This window comes from Borostomias antarcticus (genome assembly GCF_949987555.1).
Source record: "Borostomias antarcticus genome assembly, chromosome: 8".
Taxonomy (NCBI): domain Eukaryota; kingdom Metazoa; phylum Chordata; class Actinopteri; order Stomiiformes; family Stomiidae; genus Borostomias; species Borostomias antarcticus.
The window spans coordinates 25315332-25333898 of NC_140241.1; the positions used below are offsets into that span (position 1 = coordinate 25315332).

Genomic DNA, 18567 nt, shown 5'->3' on the forward strand with positions numbered 1-18567 from the left:
AATTTACTGAAAGTTTAAATATAGACCTGAAAATACTTACTTACTTACTTACATTTTAAATCAGTTTAAAACATGAATAGCCTAATGTATTTAGGATTTAATTATATCCTTTGTTTTGTATATCTAGATTGATTCCCTGTCTTATTCCATTATATTTCCCTTGTGCTACCAAAAAAAAAGATTATGACACTCCGCTTTATCGATTTTATTGCACTAGAACACTACACCAGGGGGGATCTGCTGTCTAGTGTCCTTGTCTGCACCACACTAGAACACTACACCAGGGCGGATCTGCTGGGCAGTGTCCTTGTCTGCACCACACTAGAACACTACACCAGGGCGGATCTGCTGTCTAGTGTCCTTGTCTGCACCACACTAGAACACTACACCAGGGCGGATCTGCTGTCTAGTGTCCTTGTCTGCACCACACTAGAACACTACACCAGGGCTGATCTGGGCAGATAAATAATTTGCAGACCAGATGGCTAGTCCTTCCTTTCTCATGTATAAAGGGGGTCGTCTGTCTTTTGTCCTCGCAAAATTATCCATCTCTGCCTCTCCCCCACTGACTGACCGCTCCTCCTCCTCCCCCTCCCCCTCCTGCTCCGTGCCTCCTGCTCATCTCTCCCCCGGTGTCTCCCCCCCTGCCCCCGCCCTCTCTCTGCTGTTGCTCCCTCTCCTCTCCATAATCTACATGAAACTACAAGGGACACTTCCGCGTAGTAATTTCCACGGAGTCTGACCTCGACACGGAAGGGTCTCAGGAGTACGCGCGACATGTTTGGTTACTGAGCTCTTGTGTTTATGTACCCCGGGCTCTGTTGCGTTTAGGCCGTCGCCGCGTTCTCTCTTCGTTCATGAGAACGACGGGTGACTGATGTTGTCCCTGAGGACCTCTGCTGCCGCGGTGCTGGGACCGAGGCAGAGAGCTGGAGGGTTTAGGGCTGCGCACTGCAAACTCACCCCCCGGGAGAGAAAACAAACTTCCCCTGGTCACTCATGTTACACTGGACCCCCCAGGAAGGCCTGCTTCTGCTTGGGGCTGCTGTGTGTGGTTGTGGGTGTGTGTGGTTGTGTGTTGTGCGTGCGTGAGTGTTCTGCGTGCGTGCGTGCGCGCGCGTGTGTGGGAGCCTAATCTTGAGGGAGCTGAAGAGGATCCTCCTTACTGCTGGCAGAGTGATAAGACTGCGAGTGCGTGGTGCCGGACATTAGTCGCTCACTCCGGGAGACAGATAGCAGAGTCCTCTCTCTGGTCACGGTGGCCGGGGGGGAGAGAGAGAGGTCTGGAAACGTCTGTCTTTCTCTCAGTAAGACTAGGCTAAATAAAGCCTCCTTGGATGGAGTACGTGACCCTCAACAGCCACTGCAGTTCAACAGAGTTGGCTAGTTAGCTAGCAGTTCACACGTCATCACTTTCGAAACGCGGTCTCTCTCTCTCTCTCTCTCTCTCTCTCTCCTGTACTCTGAGAGATGTTGCTCAGGGTGACACTGTGTACACAAGTAGCTTACATTGCATTGTGTACATAGAGTAGTAAACTAGGTTTTAGTGTGATGAAGGCCTCCTGTTAGTGCCATCTAAGACATGTTTCCATCATGGTCTTGTAATGAGCAGTGAGTCTAATGAAGGCTTATTCTTACAGCTACTCTGCTCTCATTGTCTGTGAAAGTAGGTTACCCTTCTATCTCTGACCCATCTTCAGCAACCCCAGGTGTATATGGCCAACGTACGTGCCCCTTTCTGAGTTTGGGTTTAACAGCGGCTTTATATAAAATGTATCCACAGCGGAATAAAGTCTTTAATGTGTTCTGTTCTTTTCCAAGATCTAGGCCTGTCTTCTCCCAGGCCTCTCTGCCCCCCCCCCCCTCCCCTCTATCTCAGACCCATCCTCAGAACCGTCTACCTCTCATTGAGTGTTGTAGTTCGACTACAGGCTGGACATGAAGAGGCTTGAAGGAGGCCACGGAGGATCACCCTCCATCTTCTCTTGCCGGACCTTCTGAGGTTCGGTGAGGCAGCTTAGAGGTGGGGGGAGGGCGAGTAGCGATGGCGCATGATCCCCCCGCTCCGTTAGGGCCACACAGCGGAGAGGAGTCAGTCTGACCAGACCACCGCTCACGGTTCAAACCCCCGCCACCGCACCATCAAAATAGTTTTCCATTTTTGGGCGTACGGTTCGCAGGTCTCGTGTGATCCCTCGGCTGCCCGTCTCTTCCTTGTCTCTCTCTCCCCGCCCCCCTCGCTTGTCCTCCACCCCCGTCTCTTAGCACGGAAAGGGCACAGCGGAGGCCCTGAGTGTTGGTGTACGAGTCTGTCGGAAGCCCGTTCTCCTCCGGCAGGTTTCACCCCGGGGATGGTCCCGAGATGCTCATCACGCCTTTTCAGGGTGACGATCGAGTAAAGTTACAGAAGTGTACATGAGAGCAGAGCAAGCTCCTCCCGACCTGAATTCTCGGGTACTCAAATCAGCCCACCTGCCCAAGTCGCCTAGTTATCAGTTCCTTTATCTCTCTAGATTAAACTAAAAAAAGCCCGCAAATCTTTCCGTGCTGTTTTCCTTCACAGGATGACGCCCCCTGTCTCGGCTGTGGCTAATAAAAGTCAAGAGCTTTTACACTCTTGCGCCCGCGTCTCTTAGTGGTCCACGGGTTTGTTTGGAAATGGGGAGGGTTGGGGGGAGGGGGGCAGTATTTACATTTTACATTGGTTTTACTGGCAATCACTAAAGTCTCTTGTTAGTGGAAAGAATGACCAACAGTCTATTTCTATTCCCAGCGTTTCAGATGTCGGATGGAACATTCATAATCCTGATGAATGGCTCACGCTCAAGGCTTTATCTGGAAAAACCTATTGAGTTTGATTACTTTATTGCATTCTAGAGGTGTAAGAACTCTTTGGGTCCGGCTGTACGCATCCAGAGGGTATGACGGTGTGTCTGGTGTGAAATGTGTGCGCAGTGGAGTGCGCCTGAAGAGTGTGTGGTCTTTACATCTCATCAATACATCGACACTCTCTTGAAAGCACTCATGTCCCTTCTAAGACATGCTTCACCAAATGATTGCCCTTCTTGGCTCACTTTAGACTGAGCATGTCTGAATCCATCACCTCCAGGCACAATACTACAGTGTGGGAGCCCGGTATGTGTGGGTGTGTAGGGCTGGTTCTTGGCATGGACCTCATGATACATGGGTCATGTTACAGCTGTATCACAATACACTGCAATACTCTACATAATTTACTGAAACTTTAAATATAGACCTGAAAATACTTACTTGATCCCTGGAGGTGATCCTGAGGGTGGAGGAAATTTAAGGACATTTTAAATCTGTTTAAAAAATGAATATATGTATTTAGGATTTAATTCTATCCTTTGTTCTGTATATCTATATTGATTCCCTGTCTTGTTCCATTATATTTCTCTTGTGCTACCCAAAAAATGATTGCGACACTCCGCTGTATTGATTTTATTGTGCAGCCGCATGTGTGTGTGTGTGTGGCCTATATTGCCTAATCGGATGGTAATCCATTTACTGAAGATATCCTTTTCTCTGTAATCCACTCAAATCTCTTAGTGGCATTTCAAATTCCTTAATGGCATTTACCCTTTATTTTCATTTGTCTCCACAGTTGGAGACAAAGTTCCAGCCGACATCCGCCTCACCTCTATCAAATCTACGACCCTGAGGGTGGACCAGTCCATTCTGACAGGTGAGAGGAGAACCACTTTCACATTCTTCCAATGGCGCTACAGTTTTCCGGCTTATTTGCTGGACATTTATTGAATCTAGTCAAGGACCAGGACAAGAAGCCCTTGCGATAAGAGAACATTTTTAGTAGGCCCTAATATGTGTCTGTCAAACTGGCCCATTGTCTTAACCTCTCATTTGAATCAAGCTTGATGTTATCCTTTGGTAGTTTGCCACCCTATCTGAAGAGCCCCTTGACGTTTCTTTTCAGTGCTCAAAGCCTGTGTTGAATCACTGATGTTTAAGAGTCAGATTTCTAGTCACCTGCGATGAACGAATGTCTCCAGGTTGACTTTACATCAAGGACTGTCTAAAGATGGAGGCGTCGGCTACATCACGCATGCGTGGCTCTTGACAGTACGACTACCGCTTCTTTAGGATTTTATTATATATATATATTATTTTCCTACATTATCATAAAGAACACAGTGGTGGATGTCATAACTATCACCCGTAATAAATCTTAGGGGCGGAATGGTAGACAGAGTCTAGGGCTTTCAGGGTAGTCACAGAAGCATGTCTATAGATTGTGTCACCATAGTCTTATACTGATAAAAGGACAGCTTGAACAATTCTCTTCCTGCTAAACAGGAAAGCTAGAACGGTTTCTGTACAGGAAGCCAATTTTCTGCCGCAGCTTAGAGGCTGGACTGTCTACATGAAACATGAGTTTATCATCCAGCCACACACCAAGATATTTGTACTCGGTGACTCTCAATGCGTGAGCCATTAGCCATCAATAAATGGAGCCTGTCATCAGTAATCCTGTCTCTGGAACACAACATAAACTTAGATTTGCTAGGATTAAGAACTAGTTTCAGATTGGTGAGCTTCTTATAGCACATTAAAAGAAAGCTGCAGGTTCTCAATTGCTTCCTGCACTAAATTGAATTCAGTGCAGTAATTCTTCTCTCTCTCTCCCAGCGAGTCAGTAGGCCTCTATTCAAGAGAGGTCATGAGTACAATACGTCAATAACAGGGAACGGGGGGGGGGGGTAGTTGAAGAGATAGAGGGGGAGAGGGAGAATGCAGTCCTCCTGAAACTCTTCTCTTCTCGCTCCAATGCCTTAATTGGTAGTGGATCCCTTTTGAGGTATTTCAGTATTTTCATGCTTTTCTGCTGTCTTCCCATTCATGGCCATAATCTGGGGAAGACTGCCTGTCTCTGGTCGACCGGCACGGCCCCCTGTCTGTCAGCCCCGGGGCCTGGTTCCTCGTCCCAGCAGTGCAGGCTGAAGGCTCAGAGCGCTCTGATGCATGGTTTAGTAATCGGCAGGTCTGCTCAGTTAGCCGGGAAGAAGATCCGCACGCACACTTTCAACCACCCCGAATGTCGTCCAACCCTGTCCACGCATTCAACCACCCTGGACGTCATCCAACCCTGTCCATGTTGCCCTCTTGACTGGCCTGTCTTCTGTGATGTCCGTCCTTCCACCCCTCTTCTCTCCCGTCTTCATACTTTTTCTCTCCACCCCGTCAGGAGAGTCTGTGTCGGTGATCAAGCACACTGACCCCGTACCTGACCCTCGGGCCGTCAACCAGGACAAGAAGAACATGTTGTTCTCCGTGAGTCTTTACGCTAATATTACAGTCCTCCACTTTTCACCCCATTCTCTCTTGCCTTTGACCACCTCCCCCCTCCTCTCTCTGCTTTTGCCCTCTCTGCTTCTCTCTCTGTTTTCACCTTGAATTGAGCCTCTCACCCTTGTCTGTGATTCTGAGACCTGCTCACCCAGCTCTTCCCTCCGTAGTTCTGTTCGTTACCCTCTCTCTCTCCCTCCTCCCCCAGCGGGAGCGCAAGCAGCTCTCAGCGACGTGACCTGTGGTCTCTCCCCCGTGGTCTCTCCCCCGTGACCCTGTCCGTCCCTCACTATAATCTCTCCTCCTGTGTCGTCCCCTCCCTGTCCCCGATGTCAAAGTATAGAAAACCTGACTTGCACACCCTGTCCACCCCCCTCCCCCCCCCCAGGGCACCAACATCGCGGCGGGGAAGGCGGTGGGCGTCGTCGTGGCCACCGGAGTGAACACCGAGATCGGCAAGATCCGCGACGAGATGGCGGCGACCGAGCAGGAGCGCACGCCGCTGCAGCAGAAGCTGGACGAGTTTGGCGAGCAGCTGTCCAAGGTCATCTCCCTGATCTGCATCGCCGTGTGGATCATCAACATCGGCCACTTCAACGACCCCGTCCACGGGGGCTCCTGGATCCGCGGGGCCGTCTACTACTTCAAGATCGCCGTGGCCCTGGCGGTGGCCGCCATCCCCGAAGGTGAGGGGGGAGACGGGGGAGAGGTGAAGATGTGGGGGACGGGGGAGGAGAGGAGGAGGAGACAGGAGTGTGAGGTAGAGGGCAGAGTAGGAGAGAGGACTGAGGTAGGGAGGAGAGGAGGAGACGGGAGTGAGGTAGAGGGCAGAGGAAGAGAGGACTGAGGTAGGGAGGAGAGGAGGAGACAGGAGTGTGAGGTAGAGGGCAGAGGAAGACGGAGGACTGTGAGGTAGGGAGGAGAGGAGGAGACAGGAGTGTGAGGAAGAGAGCAGAGGAAGAGAGGACTGAGGTAGGGAGGAGAGGAGGAGACAGGAGTGTGAGGTAGAGGGCAGAGGAAGACGGAGGACTGTGAGGTAGGGAGGAGAGGAGGAGACAGGAGTGTGAGGAAGAGACAGGACTGTGAGGTAGGGAGGAGAGGAGGAGACAGGAGTGTGAGGTAGGGAGGAGAGGAGGAGACAGGAGTGTGAGGAAGAGACAGGACTGTGAGGTAGGGAGGAGAGGAGGAGACAGGAGTGTGAGGAAGAGACAGGACTGTGAGGTAGGGAGGAGAGGAGGAGACAGGAGTGTGAGTTAGAGGGCAGGGGAGCAGAGTAGGAGAGAGGACTGAGTTAGGCAGGAGAGGAGGAGACAGGAGTGAGGTAGAGGGCAGAGGAAGAGAGCCCTAGAATTGGGTTACCCACTACTAACCCCCCTCTCTCTCTCTGTGTTGAAGGCCTGCCTGCCGTGATCACCACCTGCCTGGCCCTGGGCACGCGACGCATGGCCAAGAAGAACGCCATCGTCAGGAGCCTGCCCTCCGTGGAGACCCTGGGCTGCACCTCGGTCATCTGCTCCGACAAGACGGGCACGCTGACCACCAACCAGATGTCCGTCTGCAGGGTGAGGAGAGGGGAAGAGGGCACACTGACCAGCAAACCCGGTGTCTGTCTGCAGACAGAGAAGGGAGGGACTGTCTCTCTGACAGTCGGATAACTGTAGTCTAGGTGTAGTACTGTGTGTGGTGTGTGTGTGGGCAGAGGTGTTAACAGGTGTTCAGGAGGAGGAATTCGGCCCCGTCTTTCTGAACCGTCAGCTTGGCAAAGAACATGACTCATCTTGGTCAGTGATTCACGCGTCTGTGCGCTTGTGCGTGTGGAAATGCAAATGTCCAGCTGTTCAATGCAAACGGCGTGCAAAGCACAGCCACAACCTCAAGCCACATTCACACGGCACATTTTGTCAAAGCGTTTTCCGCGTTGCTTTTCATTGTTGTCACTGGAGCACTGCGCCAGGGAGCCTTTCACCGCGCCACTCTGCGTTTTACCAGCGAAGAAAAGTTTAAAATATCTTAAACTTTTCCGCGGAGGAAGTGTGCCCTATGACCGTTGTGTTCTGTCGCTTGCCGACGAATAACATTGGCCAGGGACAATGTGGTGCACCTTGCTTTTTTAGCAGCTTGCAGCCTTACACGTGCGCGCGCACACACAAACACACACACACACACACACACACACACACACTTGGCCCTGCTTGGCCCATCTCTCAACACCCAACAACATCAGCTGGGCAAACGGGTCAGCTGAGTGGAATCCTCAGTCCTCCTTGCCATACATCATCACACACTTTAATCAGGACGCCCTTTTAAAGCTCAGCTCCAGCTGAATCCTCCTCCTTGTCTCTCCCCCGGCCTCCATCTCTACCTGACGAGGAGGAGGGAGGAGGAGGAGGAGGGGCTACTTTATTTCCTGCCAAAAGCAAAGCCATCCATTCAAGTGAGAAGTGAGGCTGAACTGTAATAAAACAGCAGCCTGACGGGCAGTGTGCGCTGACGGCCTGAATTTATCCCCCACAGCCTTGTTGGTGCAGAAAGGGAACACGGCCTAATGAAGGCCTGTACTTTCGGTACACTGGTCTAATGAAGGATTGTATTGGTACGTTGCCGACGTTTCAGTCAGACTGGAGAGTAACGGCCGTGGAAAGGATGTTCTCGCATTAACTGAACTTGCGGCGCGTTGGATTGAATCCATCTCCTTAACACGGGGCGTTGGCGCGCGAAGCCTATTCCTCCCGGTCTTATCTGCGCACTGTGAATGTCGATGGATTAGTCTGATCAGCGGCCTCATTATGGATGCTACCGCCTTTCTCTCTTTCTTTCCCCCTCTCTCCATCTCCCTCCCCCTCTCTCTTTCTCTCCTGTCTCTGCTGCTCTCTTTTTTAATCATCTGTTTGCTCATTGCACCCTCCCTTCACTCTTCCTTTTCTCCTGTACTTCCTCTGTTCCTCTCTCTCTCTCTCTCCATCCCTCTCTACCCCCCCCCCCCCACACACACACAAACCTCTCCTGAAGCGGTATGCTGATCTGTATGCAGCAGTCAGTCACTTGCAGTGGTGTTGCATAACTGACCTTGTGTTGGAGATTCCTCTTTCTCTCTCTCTCTCTCTCTCTCTCTCTCTCTCTCTCTCCTCCCTCTCTCATTTTTTTCTCTCCATTTTCTCTTTAGTCTCTTTCTTCTTCCACCTCACAGGATATGTCTTATGGAGCAATGCAGCGTGTAGAGGTGAACTCTGTCATGGCACAGAACAGCACAATGGCGGTTCAGACAGCACAACCGTCTATGTGACTGCCCTCCTAAACGGTTCAGTCTCTGGGACAGCGACTCTCTCTGCTCTCCCTGCCCTCCTAAACGGTTCAGTCTCTGGGACAGCGACTCTCTCTGCTCTCCCTGCCCTCCTAAACGGTTCAGTCTCTGGGACAGCGACTCTCTCTGCTCTCCCTGCCCTCCTAAACGGTTCAGTCTCTGGGACAGCGACTCTCTCTGCTCTCCTAACAGGCGAACGGCTTCTTATGTCCCCCCCGACCTGCACTGTCGTCACACCAATCTGCAATAGCGCACAGAATGCGAAAGGCCTCTGTCCGAATAGGGTAGCCGCTAAAATTAGCCGTCCGAAGCAGCAGGAATGTTTTTGTTAATTCCTCCTGTGTTTTGCCGAAGCCATCCTGACGTCAGACGCGTTTGAAGTCTGCTCTGAGCTGTGTGTGTGTGTGTGGCGGGGGGGAGGTTTGAACTTTTATTTAGGTATTCATCCTGCCTCTCAACCGCAGGGCCGGGCGCCAGGGAGATTACTGTGTGAGTGTGTGTGTGATGGTGTGTGTTTCTGGATTACTGTATGAGCAAGGGTGTGTTTCTAGATTACTGTGTGTGTGTTTATAGATTCCTGAGTGAGTGTGTTTGTTTTTGTGTGTGTTTCTGCGTGGCGGCTTGTGGAGGAGGCAGGGATGACGTCTATCACAGGCAAGGATGACGTCTATCACAGGCAGGGATGACGTCCATCACTGGCTATGTTTTTTTGGCTGTTTTTCTTTTTCCCATATACCCCCTCACCTCATCCTCTTTCTCTTCCCTCCTTGTCGCTACTTCCACTGTTCTCTCTCTCCTCTCTCTCTCTCTCTCTCTCTCTTGTTCTTCCTCTCTCCCTCCTGCCACTCTGTCTCATGTCCTCCTCCTCTAACTGCTCTACTCTGATTTCCAGTATATGTCGCCTCCTGCTGGGTTGTAGGATGCACTGCAGCTGTGTTGGTTTCTGGACCTCTTTCCAGCCAAACATCTACGAGACAATATGCAATACAACTCAAGCAGAACAATCAGCTCCTCTAGACAAGTGCAGGTCGTCCACAGGGCAGCAGCATTTAGAACACTTAGTCTGTTATTTAGCTTTTCCTGTCCTAACCTGTGTGTGTCTGTGTGTGTGTGTGTCTGTGTGTGTGTACAGATGTTCATTATTGACCAGGCGCAGGGTGAGACGTGTTCCCTGAAGGAGTTCACCATCACCGGCACCACGTACGCCCCAGAGGGAGAAGTGTGAGTGCTGCCAGTCCATCAGCCAGTTAGCTAATGTGTCACCTAATGTATCACCAAATATCACACAACACATATCACAGCTCTGTAGTAAACCGTGAAGCTCGGCGCCAATATGCTTATTACATACTTATAATAATATATATACCTATTATATTATATGCTTGAGTACTGACCCAGTCTCCACATGGCTGTGCTTTACACACACACCCCTTTATAACATCCCTGCTGACTTGGGGCTCACTGCTTCTCTCCTCTCTGTTGCGTTGGCTGCAGGTTCCATGATGATAAACCAGTGAAGTGCTCCCAGTATGACGGTCTAGTAGAGATGGCCACCATCTGTGCCCTGTGCAACGACTCCTCCCTGGACTACAACGAGGTCAGGCTTCCGCGTTATTCTGTGTGATGTACTCGAAATGTACTTTAAATGTATACATTGAAACCCACTACACTGGTTTCCTTTGTAGGTGGACTGATGATGCTCTTACCTGGCGTGTCACTGACCCGTCTCTCTTCTCTTCCAGACCAAAGGCGTGTATGAGAAGGTGGGCGAGGCCACAGAGACGGCCCTCTCCTGTCTGGTGGAGAAGATGAACGTGTTCGACACGGACGTCCGAGGCCTGTCCAAGATCGAGAGGGCCAACGCCTGCAACTCCGTAAGCCTCGCCAAACGCAACGAACATTCACAGACCCTTTTTTTTTTTATAATCTCTTCTTAATTTTGTTAACGTGATTTACTTCTCTTTGAAGTGACCGCTGACCAATAACGCAAAAACATCAGCCTAGTCCCGTGCGCCATTCCCCAGTGTTGAACAAGTTTCGATCCACCAGTATAGTAGAGGACGTGTGTGTGTGCGTGCGTGCGTGCGTGCGTGCGTGCGTCAGAAGAACCAGCGGTGGTAAATTAACCCGTCGTCCGTCCGTCTCCTCTCAGGTAATCAAGCAGCTGATGAAGAAGGAGTTCACCCTGGAGTTCTCCAGAGACAGGAAGTCCATGTCTGTCTACTGCACCCCCAACAAGGCGCGCTCCTCCGCGGGCAAGATGTTTGTCAAGGTAGCGCACGCCTCCATCTCAGGCCGCCTAGACGCTCATGCTCATTACATTTTATTTATTTATTTATTTTTACATTAGTCATTTAGCAGATGCTTTTATCCAAAGCGACTAACAATAATTGCATTTAAAGGTACACAACGAAACGTGAATCAAAACAATCTGCTCTTTATTTTTGAAATTCCTCGATTATATGGTTCCTTGTAGTCTAATAAACATGTTGAATCAGTGAATGTCTTTCCTACCTTGTAATTTCTTCGCAAAATGATGTTTAGCTAATGTTTTGAAAACAACAAAGATGTGTGAAACGTCACTTATGTGCTCCGCGTATTGACGCAATGACGTAGTACGCGATTTTCGGGGACCACCTTCTCAAATTTGCTCTAGAGCGCATACTAGTGGTCAAACTACATTGGGTACCTTTAATGTAGGACAAGCCAATGTACTTGGCAGATCTCACAAGTGCATCTCCTTTCTAAAACAAGTGACTAAGAGCATAATCTAGCGCTCGTCTGCATCCACTATCACGTCTCTGTCTCGCCCCGCCCCCATCTTCCATTAACAACATAAAACGCTTCCGTCTCCTCCCCAGGGAGCCCCGGAGGGAGTGATCGACAGGTGCACCCACATCCGCGTGGGCGGGAGCAAGGTGCCCATGACGGCGGGCATCAAGGACAAGATTCTGTCGGTGATCCGGGAGTACGGGACAGGCCGGGACACCCTGCGCTGCCTGGCGCTGGCCACGCGGGACAACCCCCAGAGCAAGGAGAGCCTGGCGCTCGAGGACTCGGCCCGCTTCATCGAATACGAGGTGAGTGGGGGGGGAGGAGGAGGAGGGAGAGAGAGGAGATGGAGGAGAGACCAGGAGCAGATGAAGGAGACTGGGGAGAGGGAGCTGGTTCTATCGTTTCGGTTAGGTGGGTGACGCGGTTTAATTTAGTTACTCTACTGTACGCACGTTCTGTAAGACAGGGGACTCCGTGACATTAGCCCGGCTCCAGCCCCTGAATCTGAATTTTTCGAAATGCGACTCAGATTCCGGAAAGGCTCTCGACCAGAGCGGTTTCTCGGTTGGAATTCCAACCGTGCCAAATCGGCGTCCTTTGAATGCGTTGACGGAATGAAACCGCGCGATGCAATCGGTCAGGGGACAAACTTAATTGCCGAGGACCCCTTCGGCGACGCCCATCTCGGAAAACGGCCGCCACGGGAGCCTGTTTAGAATGAGTAATGAAGTGAAACGCAATGGCAATACAGGTCTTGAGTGTCAGACTACTGGGTAACATAGGGAACCTGCGTATCAATATTGACTAACATCTGACTGCGTGTGCGTCCCAGACGGACCTGACGTTCGTGGGCTGCGTGGGCATGCTGGACCCGCCCCGGGCCGAGGTGGCGGCCTCCATCAAGCTCTGCCGCCTGGCCGGCATCCGGGTCATCATGATCACCGGCGACAACAAGGGCACCGCCGTCGCCATCTGCCGGCGCATCGGCATCTTCGGCGAGGACGACGACGTGTCCAGCATGGCGTTCACCGGGCGGGAGTTCGACGACCTGTCGCCGGACGCCCAGAGGGACGCCGTGATCAATGCCCGCTGCTTCGCCCGCGTGGAGCCGTCCCACAAGTCCAAGATCGTGGAGTTCCTGCAGTCCCTCGATGAGATCACGGCTATGGTGAGACCGAGGGGACTACATGACACGGATAGATCCGTCCAGCTCTTAGTTCAACAGAAACAAGTGATTAACGACGTCATTCTCTCGCCCTCTCTCTCTCTCTCTCTCTCTCTGTCTCTCTGTCTCTGTCTCTCTGTCTCTCTCTCTGTCTGTCTCTCTCTCTCTCCCTGTCTCTCTCTCCCTCTCTCTCTCCCTGTCTCTCCCCTCCTCTCCTCCAGACTGGCGATGGCGTGAACGACGCCCCGGCTCTGAAGAAGGCAGAGATCGGCATCGCCATGGGCTCCGGCACGGCCGTGGCCAAGTCGGCGTCCGAGATGGTGCTGGCGGACGACAACTTCTCCACCATCGTGGCGGCCGTGGAGGAGGGCCGGGCCATCTACAACAACATGAAGCAGTTCATCAGATACCTCATCTCCTCCAACGTGGGGGAGGTCGTCTGGTGAGGAGGCACACACTCGCATGCACATTCGGATGCTCACACACACACGCGCGGTGGTACTCACACTCATGCGCACACATACGTGCATGCATACACACACACACACACACACACACACACACACACACACACACACACTCACTCAACAGCATGCCTCTCTGTGTCCAGTATCTTCCTGACCGCGGCGCTGGGTTTCCCCGAGGCGCTGATCCCAGTTCAGCTGCTGTGGGTCAACCTGGTGACGGACGGCCTGCCCGCCACCGCCCTGGGCTTCAACCCCCCCGACCTGGACATCATGAACAAGGTTCCCCGCAACGCCCGCGAGCCCCTCATCTCCGGGTGGCTCTTCTTCAGATACCTCGCCATCGGATGTGAGTCTCACAAACAAACAAACAAACACTCTTTATAAGCTGGGGATGTGTTCGGGTTCTTTCTGGTAATCGCCGGACGTCGTCCTTTGGGTTTGAGTGCTAAAATGTGGCGTGTGTTGGGTGTTTTCTGACCTGTGTGTTTTCTGTCCTCCAGTTTATGTAGGAGCGGCCACAGTGGGAGCGGCTTCCTGGTGGTTCGTAGCCGCGGAGGACGGACCCAGGATCACCTTCTACCAGCTGGTAGGAGACTGAGACACACACACACACACACACACACACAGAGAGACACCTCTCTCTCTTACTCACACACTCAACCCCTCTCTCTGTCATACTCACACACACACCTCTCTGTCATGCTCACACTCTCTTTGGCATGCCATGCGCACACAGTCGAAGTCAACTTTATTTATATAGCACTGTTCATACAAGCAAATGTAGCACACAGTGCTTTACAGAATAAATCAAAACATTAAAGTAGTAGATGATAGATAAAAATAATTTAAAAAAAGAAACACACACACTGTCCCCTCTCATGGTCTCCCCTTCCGCGTCTCTCCTCAGAGCCACTTCCTGCAGTGTGGTCCAGAGAACCCAGAATTCCAGGGTCTGGAGTGTGAGGTGTTTGAGTCTCCTTACCCCATGACCATGGCCCTGTCTGTGCTCGTCACCATCGAGATGTGCAACGCCCTCAACAGGTCAGTCCACCTCACTGCATCTTTAACCCTGGCATAGAACCTAATGGCTGTTACAGTCTTCACTGATCTAAACATGTTCATATGCAGCTACTTGAAGGTCAATGTTCATGGTCTCCCCCCCCCCACACTTCTCTCCCTCTCCTTTTTTCTCCCCTTCTCTCTCTCCTTCCTCCAGTGTGTCAGAGAACCAGTCCCTGCTGCGTATGCCCCCCTGGGAGAACGTGTGGCTGCTGGGAGCCATCTGCCTCTCCATGTCCCTTCACTTCCTCATCCTCTACGTGGAACCTCTGCCGGTCAGAACACCTTTCATTCTGAGAACAGCCCGCCAGTTAGCCTAGGCATAATCTACAGAGCTGTTAGATAGGAGAACGCTGGTGTCATTTTCTGTGATCAGCCAGATATTAATTTAAGGCAATATACGGCCTGATGGTAAATAGCTCTGTGGTTGTTGTTGTTGTTCTTTGCGTCCCATGGGTCCTAAATGTGTCTTTACATTTAGACGGTAAAGACCAAATATTTCAGGAAGCATTGGTTGAAAATCCACTTTAACCCAAGCTGTGTTGTCCCTCACCAGATCATCTTCCAGATCACCCCTCTGAACCTGACCCAGTGGCTGATGGTGCTGAAGATGTCCCTGCCGGTCATCCTGCTGGACGAGCTGCTTAAGTTTGCAGCCAGGAACTACCTGGAGCCCGGTAAAGAGCTGGACAAGCCAGCCAGCACCAAGGGCTGCTCCCTGTCTGCATGCACAGAGGGCATCTCCTGGCCCTTCGTGGCCCTCGTCCTCCCCCTGGTGCTCTGGATCTACAGCACCGACACTAACATGGCCGACATGTTCTGGTCTTGACTGACCTGAGCACGACACCCGCCCCCACCACCCAGCACCCCCCTCGCCCATCTCCCTCTCCCCACCTCTCCCCCCTCCCGCGTGTGCGTAGCTAGTGCGTGCGTGTGTGTGTAGCGCTAGAGTGTGTGCCTGCGTGCCTGCCGAGCGTGCACGAGGAAGGACCAAGTTTAACACACGACGAGACCTAACAGATAATATAAAAATGTAACAATCAAAAGAGTCTGGTTGAAATGTTTGGGAATGGGTGAGGCTTTAACGAGTGTTTAGAAGACCGTGTCTCCCGTAGCTGTGGACTTTTTTGCTGGTTTGAACGGAAAATACTGTTTAGTTTGTTGTTTTTTCTCCTTTTTTTGTCCTTTCGATATTGCCTTTTTAAATTTTGTATTTTTAATGATTTGGGATTGATCATTCGTCTCAGTTCACTACAGTACAAATAATTGCTTCCCTTTCCATGAGTATTCAATTCAGATATTTAAAAGCAGTCCATTGACCTGTACAGAGATTTAACACTATTTTATGCAACTGTTGTTTTTTTTTTGTCCTTTTTTGTTAATCACTTTGTAAATTGTGGGACCGGAGTGTCTTAGAGAGAACTGGTGTCAGGTTTTTCTCTAGTGGTTACTGCTGTGTCTTCTGCAGACATGGGTCCAAATAGTATTTGAAATCATTTCAAAATCTGTATCTGTGCTTGAGTGATCTTGCCTGGCGCAATGGAATAAATAAATGGGCTTGTCCCAAAAATTCAAACCTCTCCCACCTGACACTCCAGGCAAGCTTAGGCAGACTGAAGGTTCTTTCAAATGCTACTTGACCCAGGTCTACAGTATGAACTCTTTTCAGAGCCTATGGACAAGCACTGTGTGGCAGCAGATAAGATTATGGGGAAGGTTTGAGGATGAATGTTGATGAGATGCATCGCTGACAAACAAAACCACAGCAAATGAAATTCTGAATTGAAAGCTGCATGTTCTGTGACCTTGCATGAACTGTACGTGGTTTTTAATTTATGATTTAGTCGTGTGTCTTCACCATTATCATCGTGTAAAAATGACCATCACAGGTTTTTTTTTACACTGCTCCTTGATTTGAAAAGCCAGTTTTTCTGCACTAGGCAGAGCACAGCTACCTCAGTAAGATCAATTTAGCTCATCTCTAGATGCTCCCAACCCCACATGGCTTTCCATAGTCTTAGCTCTGTTATTGTAACTAGTTACAACACACATGGTGTGCCCCTGTTTGCTTGTGCAGAAACGAAAATGTAAACAAATAGTCCCTCCCCTCAGTAACTCATTTTAAGTACTTTTTTTGGGTGTATTTTATAATTGACTTCATTAACTTTATTTGTGTTGTGTTTGAGGCAGGATTGGGTGGGGATGAATGATAATGGTGACATCTCTGCAGGGCATGGGTTTGATTCAAAGGAGAGTTAAGATTAAACAATAAAAAAAAAAAAAAAAAAAAAAAACGAACTACTCCAGATGCAACCTTGCATTGCAAATAAGACCCAAAATGTTTGTTTTTTCTACTTTGAGAAAAATACACTCATGAACCCTTTGAATCAAAGTGTTTTCGTCTTTATTTATCCAGGACTTGAGACTGTGGTGACTAGATCATTTCTACAGTCAGAGGTTTTCTATGTGCATATTATACTTGAACATTATACTAGATACTGTACAGAGTCGATGAATGAATGCCTCATGCTTCCTCGGCACATGATTGACGGGGCTGGTTTATACAGTGACAGACCTCAGATCTAGTGTATTTTTTAACTCCTTGAGGGGGTTTACTTGTATAGAGATCTGTAGATTTGTACTCGGCACCTGGACTCTAGTGCAGCATATCTGTTGGAATAGGAGTCCATACCAGCGCACACATCCTGGCCTACTAAAGTATTTTGTTCAATAACACCGTGTGTGCTATGCGTGTTTGAGGACACCTCTATAAAGCATGTATTTAGGTAGAAGCCTGAGTTTGATCGCACCGTGTGTTCTTAACTGTGTGCTTTCTCCTTCAATGCCTTCCATTGGCTCCCCTGTCACTAGCGTGAGTATCCTCTTGCTCCTTCAACACAGTCTGTAACACACACCACCTCTCACTCCTACACCTGTGGCGAACTCCAGAGTACGAGCACTTCCCTTTTTTAAATCAAACTCTGGAAGAGACCATGATTTGACTCTTCATACCACCGTTTCAATAATTCCCCTTCCTTGAGATGGTCCAATACAACATGGTCGGATAGATGAAAACGTGATCTCCAACGCGGCTGTTAATTTGAAGTTTGCAGGCAGGTCAGCTGAGAGATCCATACTGGACCTGCAGTTCATGTCAGTTTCGTGTGGTTCTATCCATCAGTATTTAATACTTAGTCGGCAATCTACTGCCGCTACAAATTAACGGCAGAGTCTTCACTTGAGATGAATCTTGTCTCTGACTGAATGGCTATCGATCCAGGAAGCTGGGGATGTGCTGGGTAGAGCAGCACATTTCAGCAATATTATGATATAGAGACATTTGGCAGTAGTGAGTGTGAAAGGCATACCTGTACACAAGAATATTTGATCCTGAGTTTTCTCCTGTCACCGTTCTGACTGACTTTACCAAAGCACCCTTTCTGCACCACGCCCACACCTGAGCTCATAAAACATTACTTCTGATATGCATGACATTGTGTATTTATTTTTAATTACAAACATTTTGTATAGGGAAGTCTCTTAGTATTTTGGGGTTCTCTGATGATAATCTGTACTGATTGTGTTTCTCTTTCTCTTTTTCAACAGGTTATTTTTTATAGAACCTGCCATTCCCGTTAGTTTAGTTGGACTAGTACAGTGGCTGCCAAGGCCGGGCTAGTGGCGTCTGTCCAGCACGTGTTCTCAGTGTCAACACACCTCATCACCAGTCAGTATGTAACCTGTGCAGAGCAGACAGAGGAGCTGTGTGCATTTATATCAACTATGTATTGAAAAATTATCCAATAAAGAGGGGGGGGTGGGTGGGTGGGGGGGGGATGCATGGTGAATGTTCAGGGGTGAGGAGAGAGCAGGGTTCAGTCGAATGGGTTCCTGTGTGCAGGGAAGATGTCTGTCCATGTCCTAACATTCCTCTTTGCATGAAGAGCCCTTTTCCAACCATGCCACTTAGATCAACACTTGGTTTGTTGTGATTTAATTTGATTTAGCTCCCCTGCATTTTAATCATGTCATGATATTGTAATCTTGTTCTACATAACCAGCTGCTCATGAGGGATAGTAGATAAAAAGTCACCACCAGATGCAGCCACCGGGAAACGGATGTGTAGAGAATGGAATGTCCCCACTGAATCAAGATGCTCTTTTCTCCTTCCTCACCTCCTGCCAAGTAGCCAGGCCCAAAACAGCCAGAGATATAATGCTGACTCTGCAGAGCACAGCAGTAAGGTCTCTTTTCCTCTTCCTGTTGAATTCCTTCTCTTCCCCTCCTCTCCTCCCAAAGCAGCCAGAGAACAGTGCTGATTAATGCAGAGATTTATGAGTATTTTCTCCTCCTCCTGTGGGGGGGCAGTTGAGATTCCGGTCGGGGGAATCTCATTTCCTCTCATAAAGCAGACAGAGTCCTTCACCCAGGAAGCTGGGAGGGGGGGGGGGGGCACGGATGTAGGACATATATG

The 18567-nt window shown here is 50.0% G+C and overlaps 1 protein-coding gene across 1 annotated transcript in view; it reads left to right on the forward strand.

Annotated features, from left to right (window-relative positions):
* Positions 1-16386, forward strand: part of LOC311312362 (sarcoplasmic/endoplasmic reticulum calcium ATPase 2) — a 30741-nt gene extending 14355 nt beyond the window's left edge. The window contains exons 6-21 of the mRNA XM_084442291.1: positions 3626-3706; positions 5225-5310; positions 5714-6011; positions 6721-6887; positions 9759-9847; positions 10121-10223; positions 10369-10500; positions 10779-10898; positions 11488-11706; positions 12234-12569; positions 12788-13008; positions 13177-13379; positions 13534-13619; positions 13941-14074; positions 14250-14367; positions 14649-16386. Coding sequence (XP_084298417.1) covers positions 3626-3706; positions 5225-5310; positions 5714-6011; positions 6721-6887; positions 9759-9847; positions 10121-10223; positions 10369-10500; positions 10779-10898; positions 11488-11706; positions 12234-12569; positions 12788-13008; positions 13177-13379; positions 13534-13619; positions 13941-14074; positions 14250-14367; positions 14649-14921 — 2666 coding nt within the window. The 3' untranslated portion in view covers positions 14922-16386. The remainder of the gene's footprint in view (positions 1-3625; positions 3707-5224; positions 5311-5713; positions 6012-6720; positions 6888-9758; positions 9848-10120; positions 10224-10368; positions 10501-10778; positions 10899-11487; positions 11707-12233; positions 12570-12787; positions 13009-13176; positions 13380-13533; positions 13620-13940; positions 14075-14249; positions 14368-14648) is intronic.
* The last annotated feature ends 2181 nt before the right edge of the window (positions 16387-18567 follow it).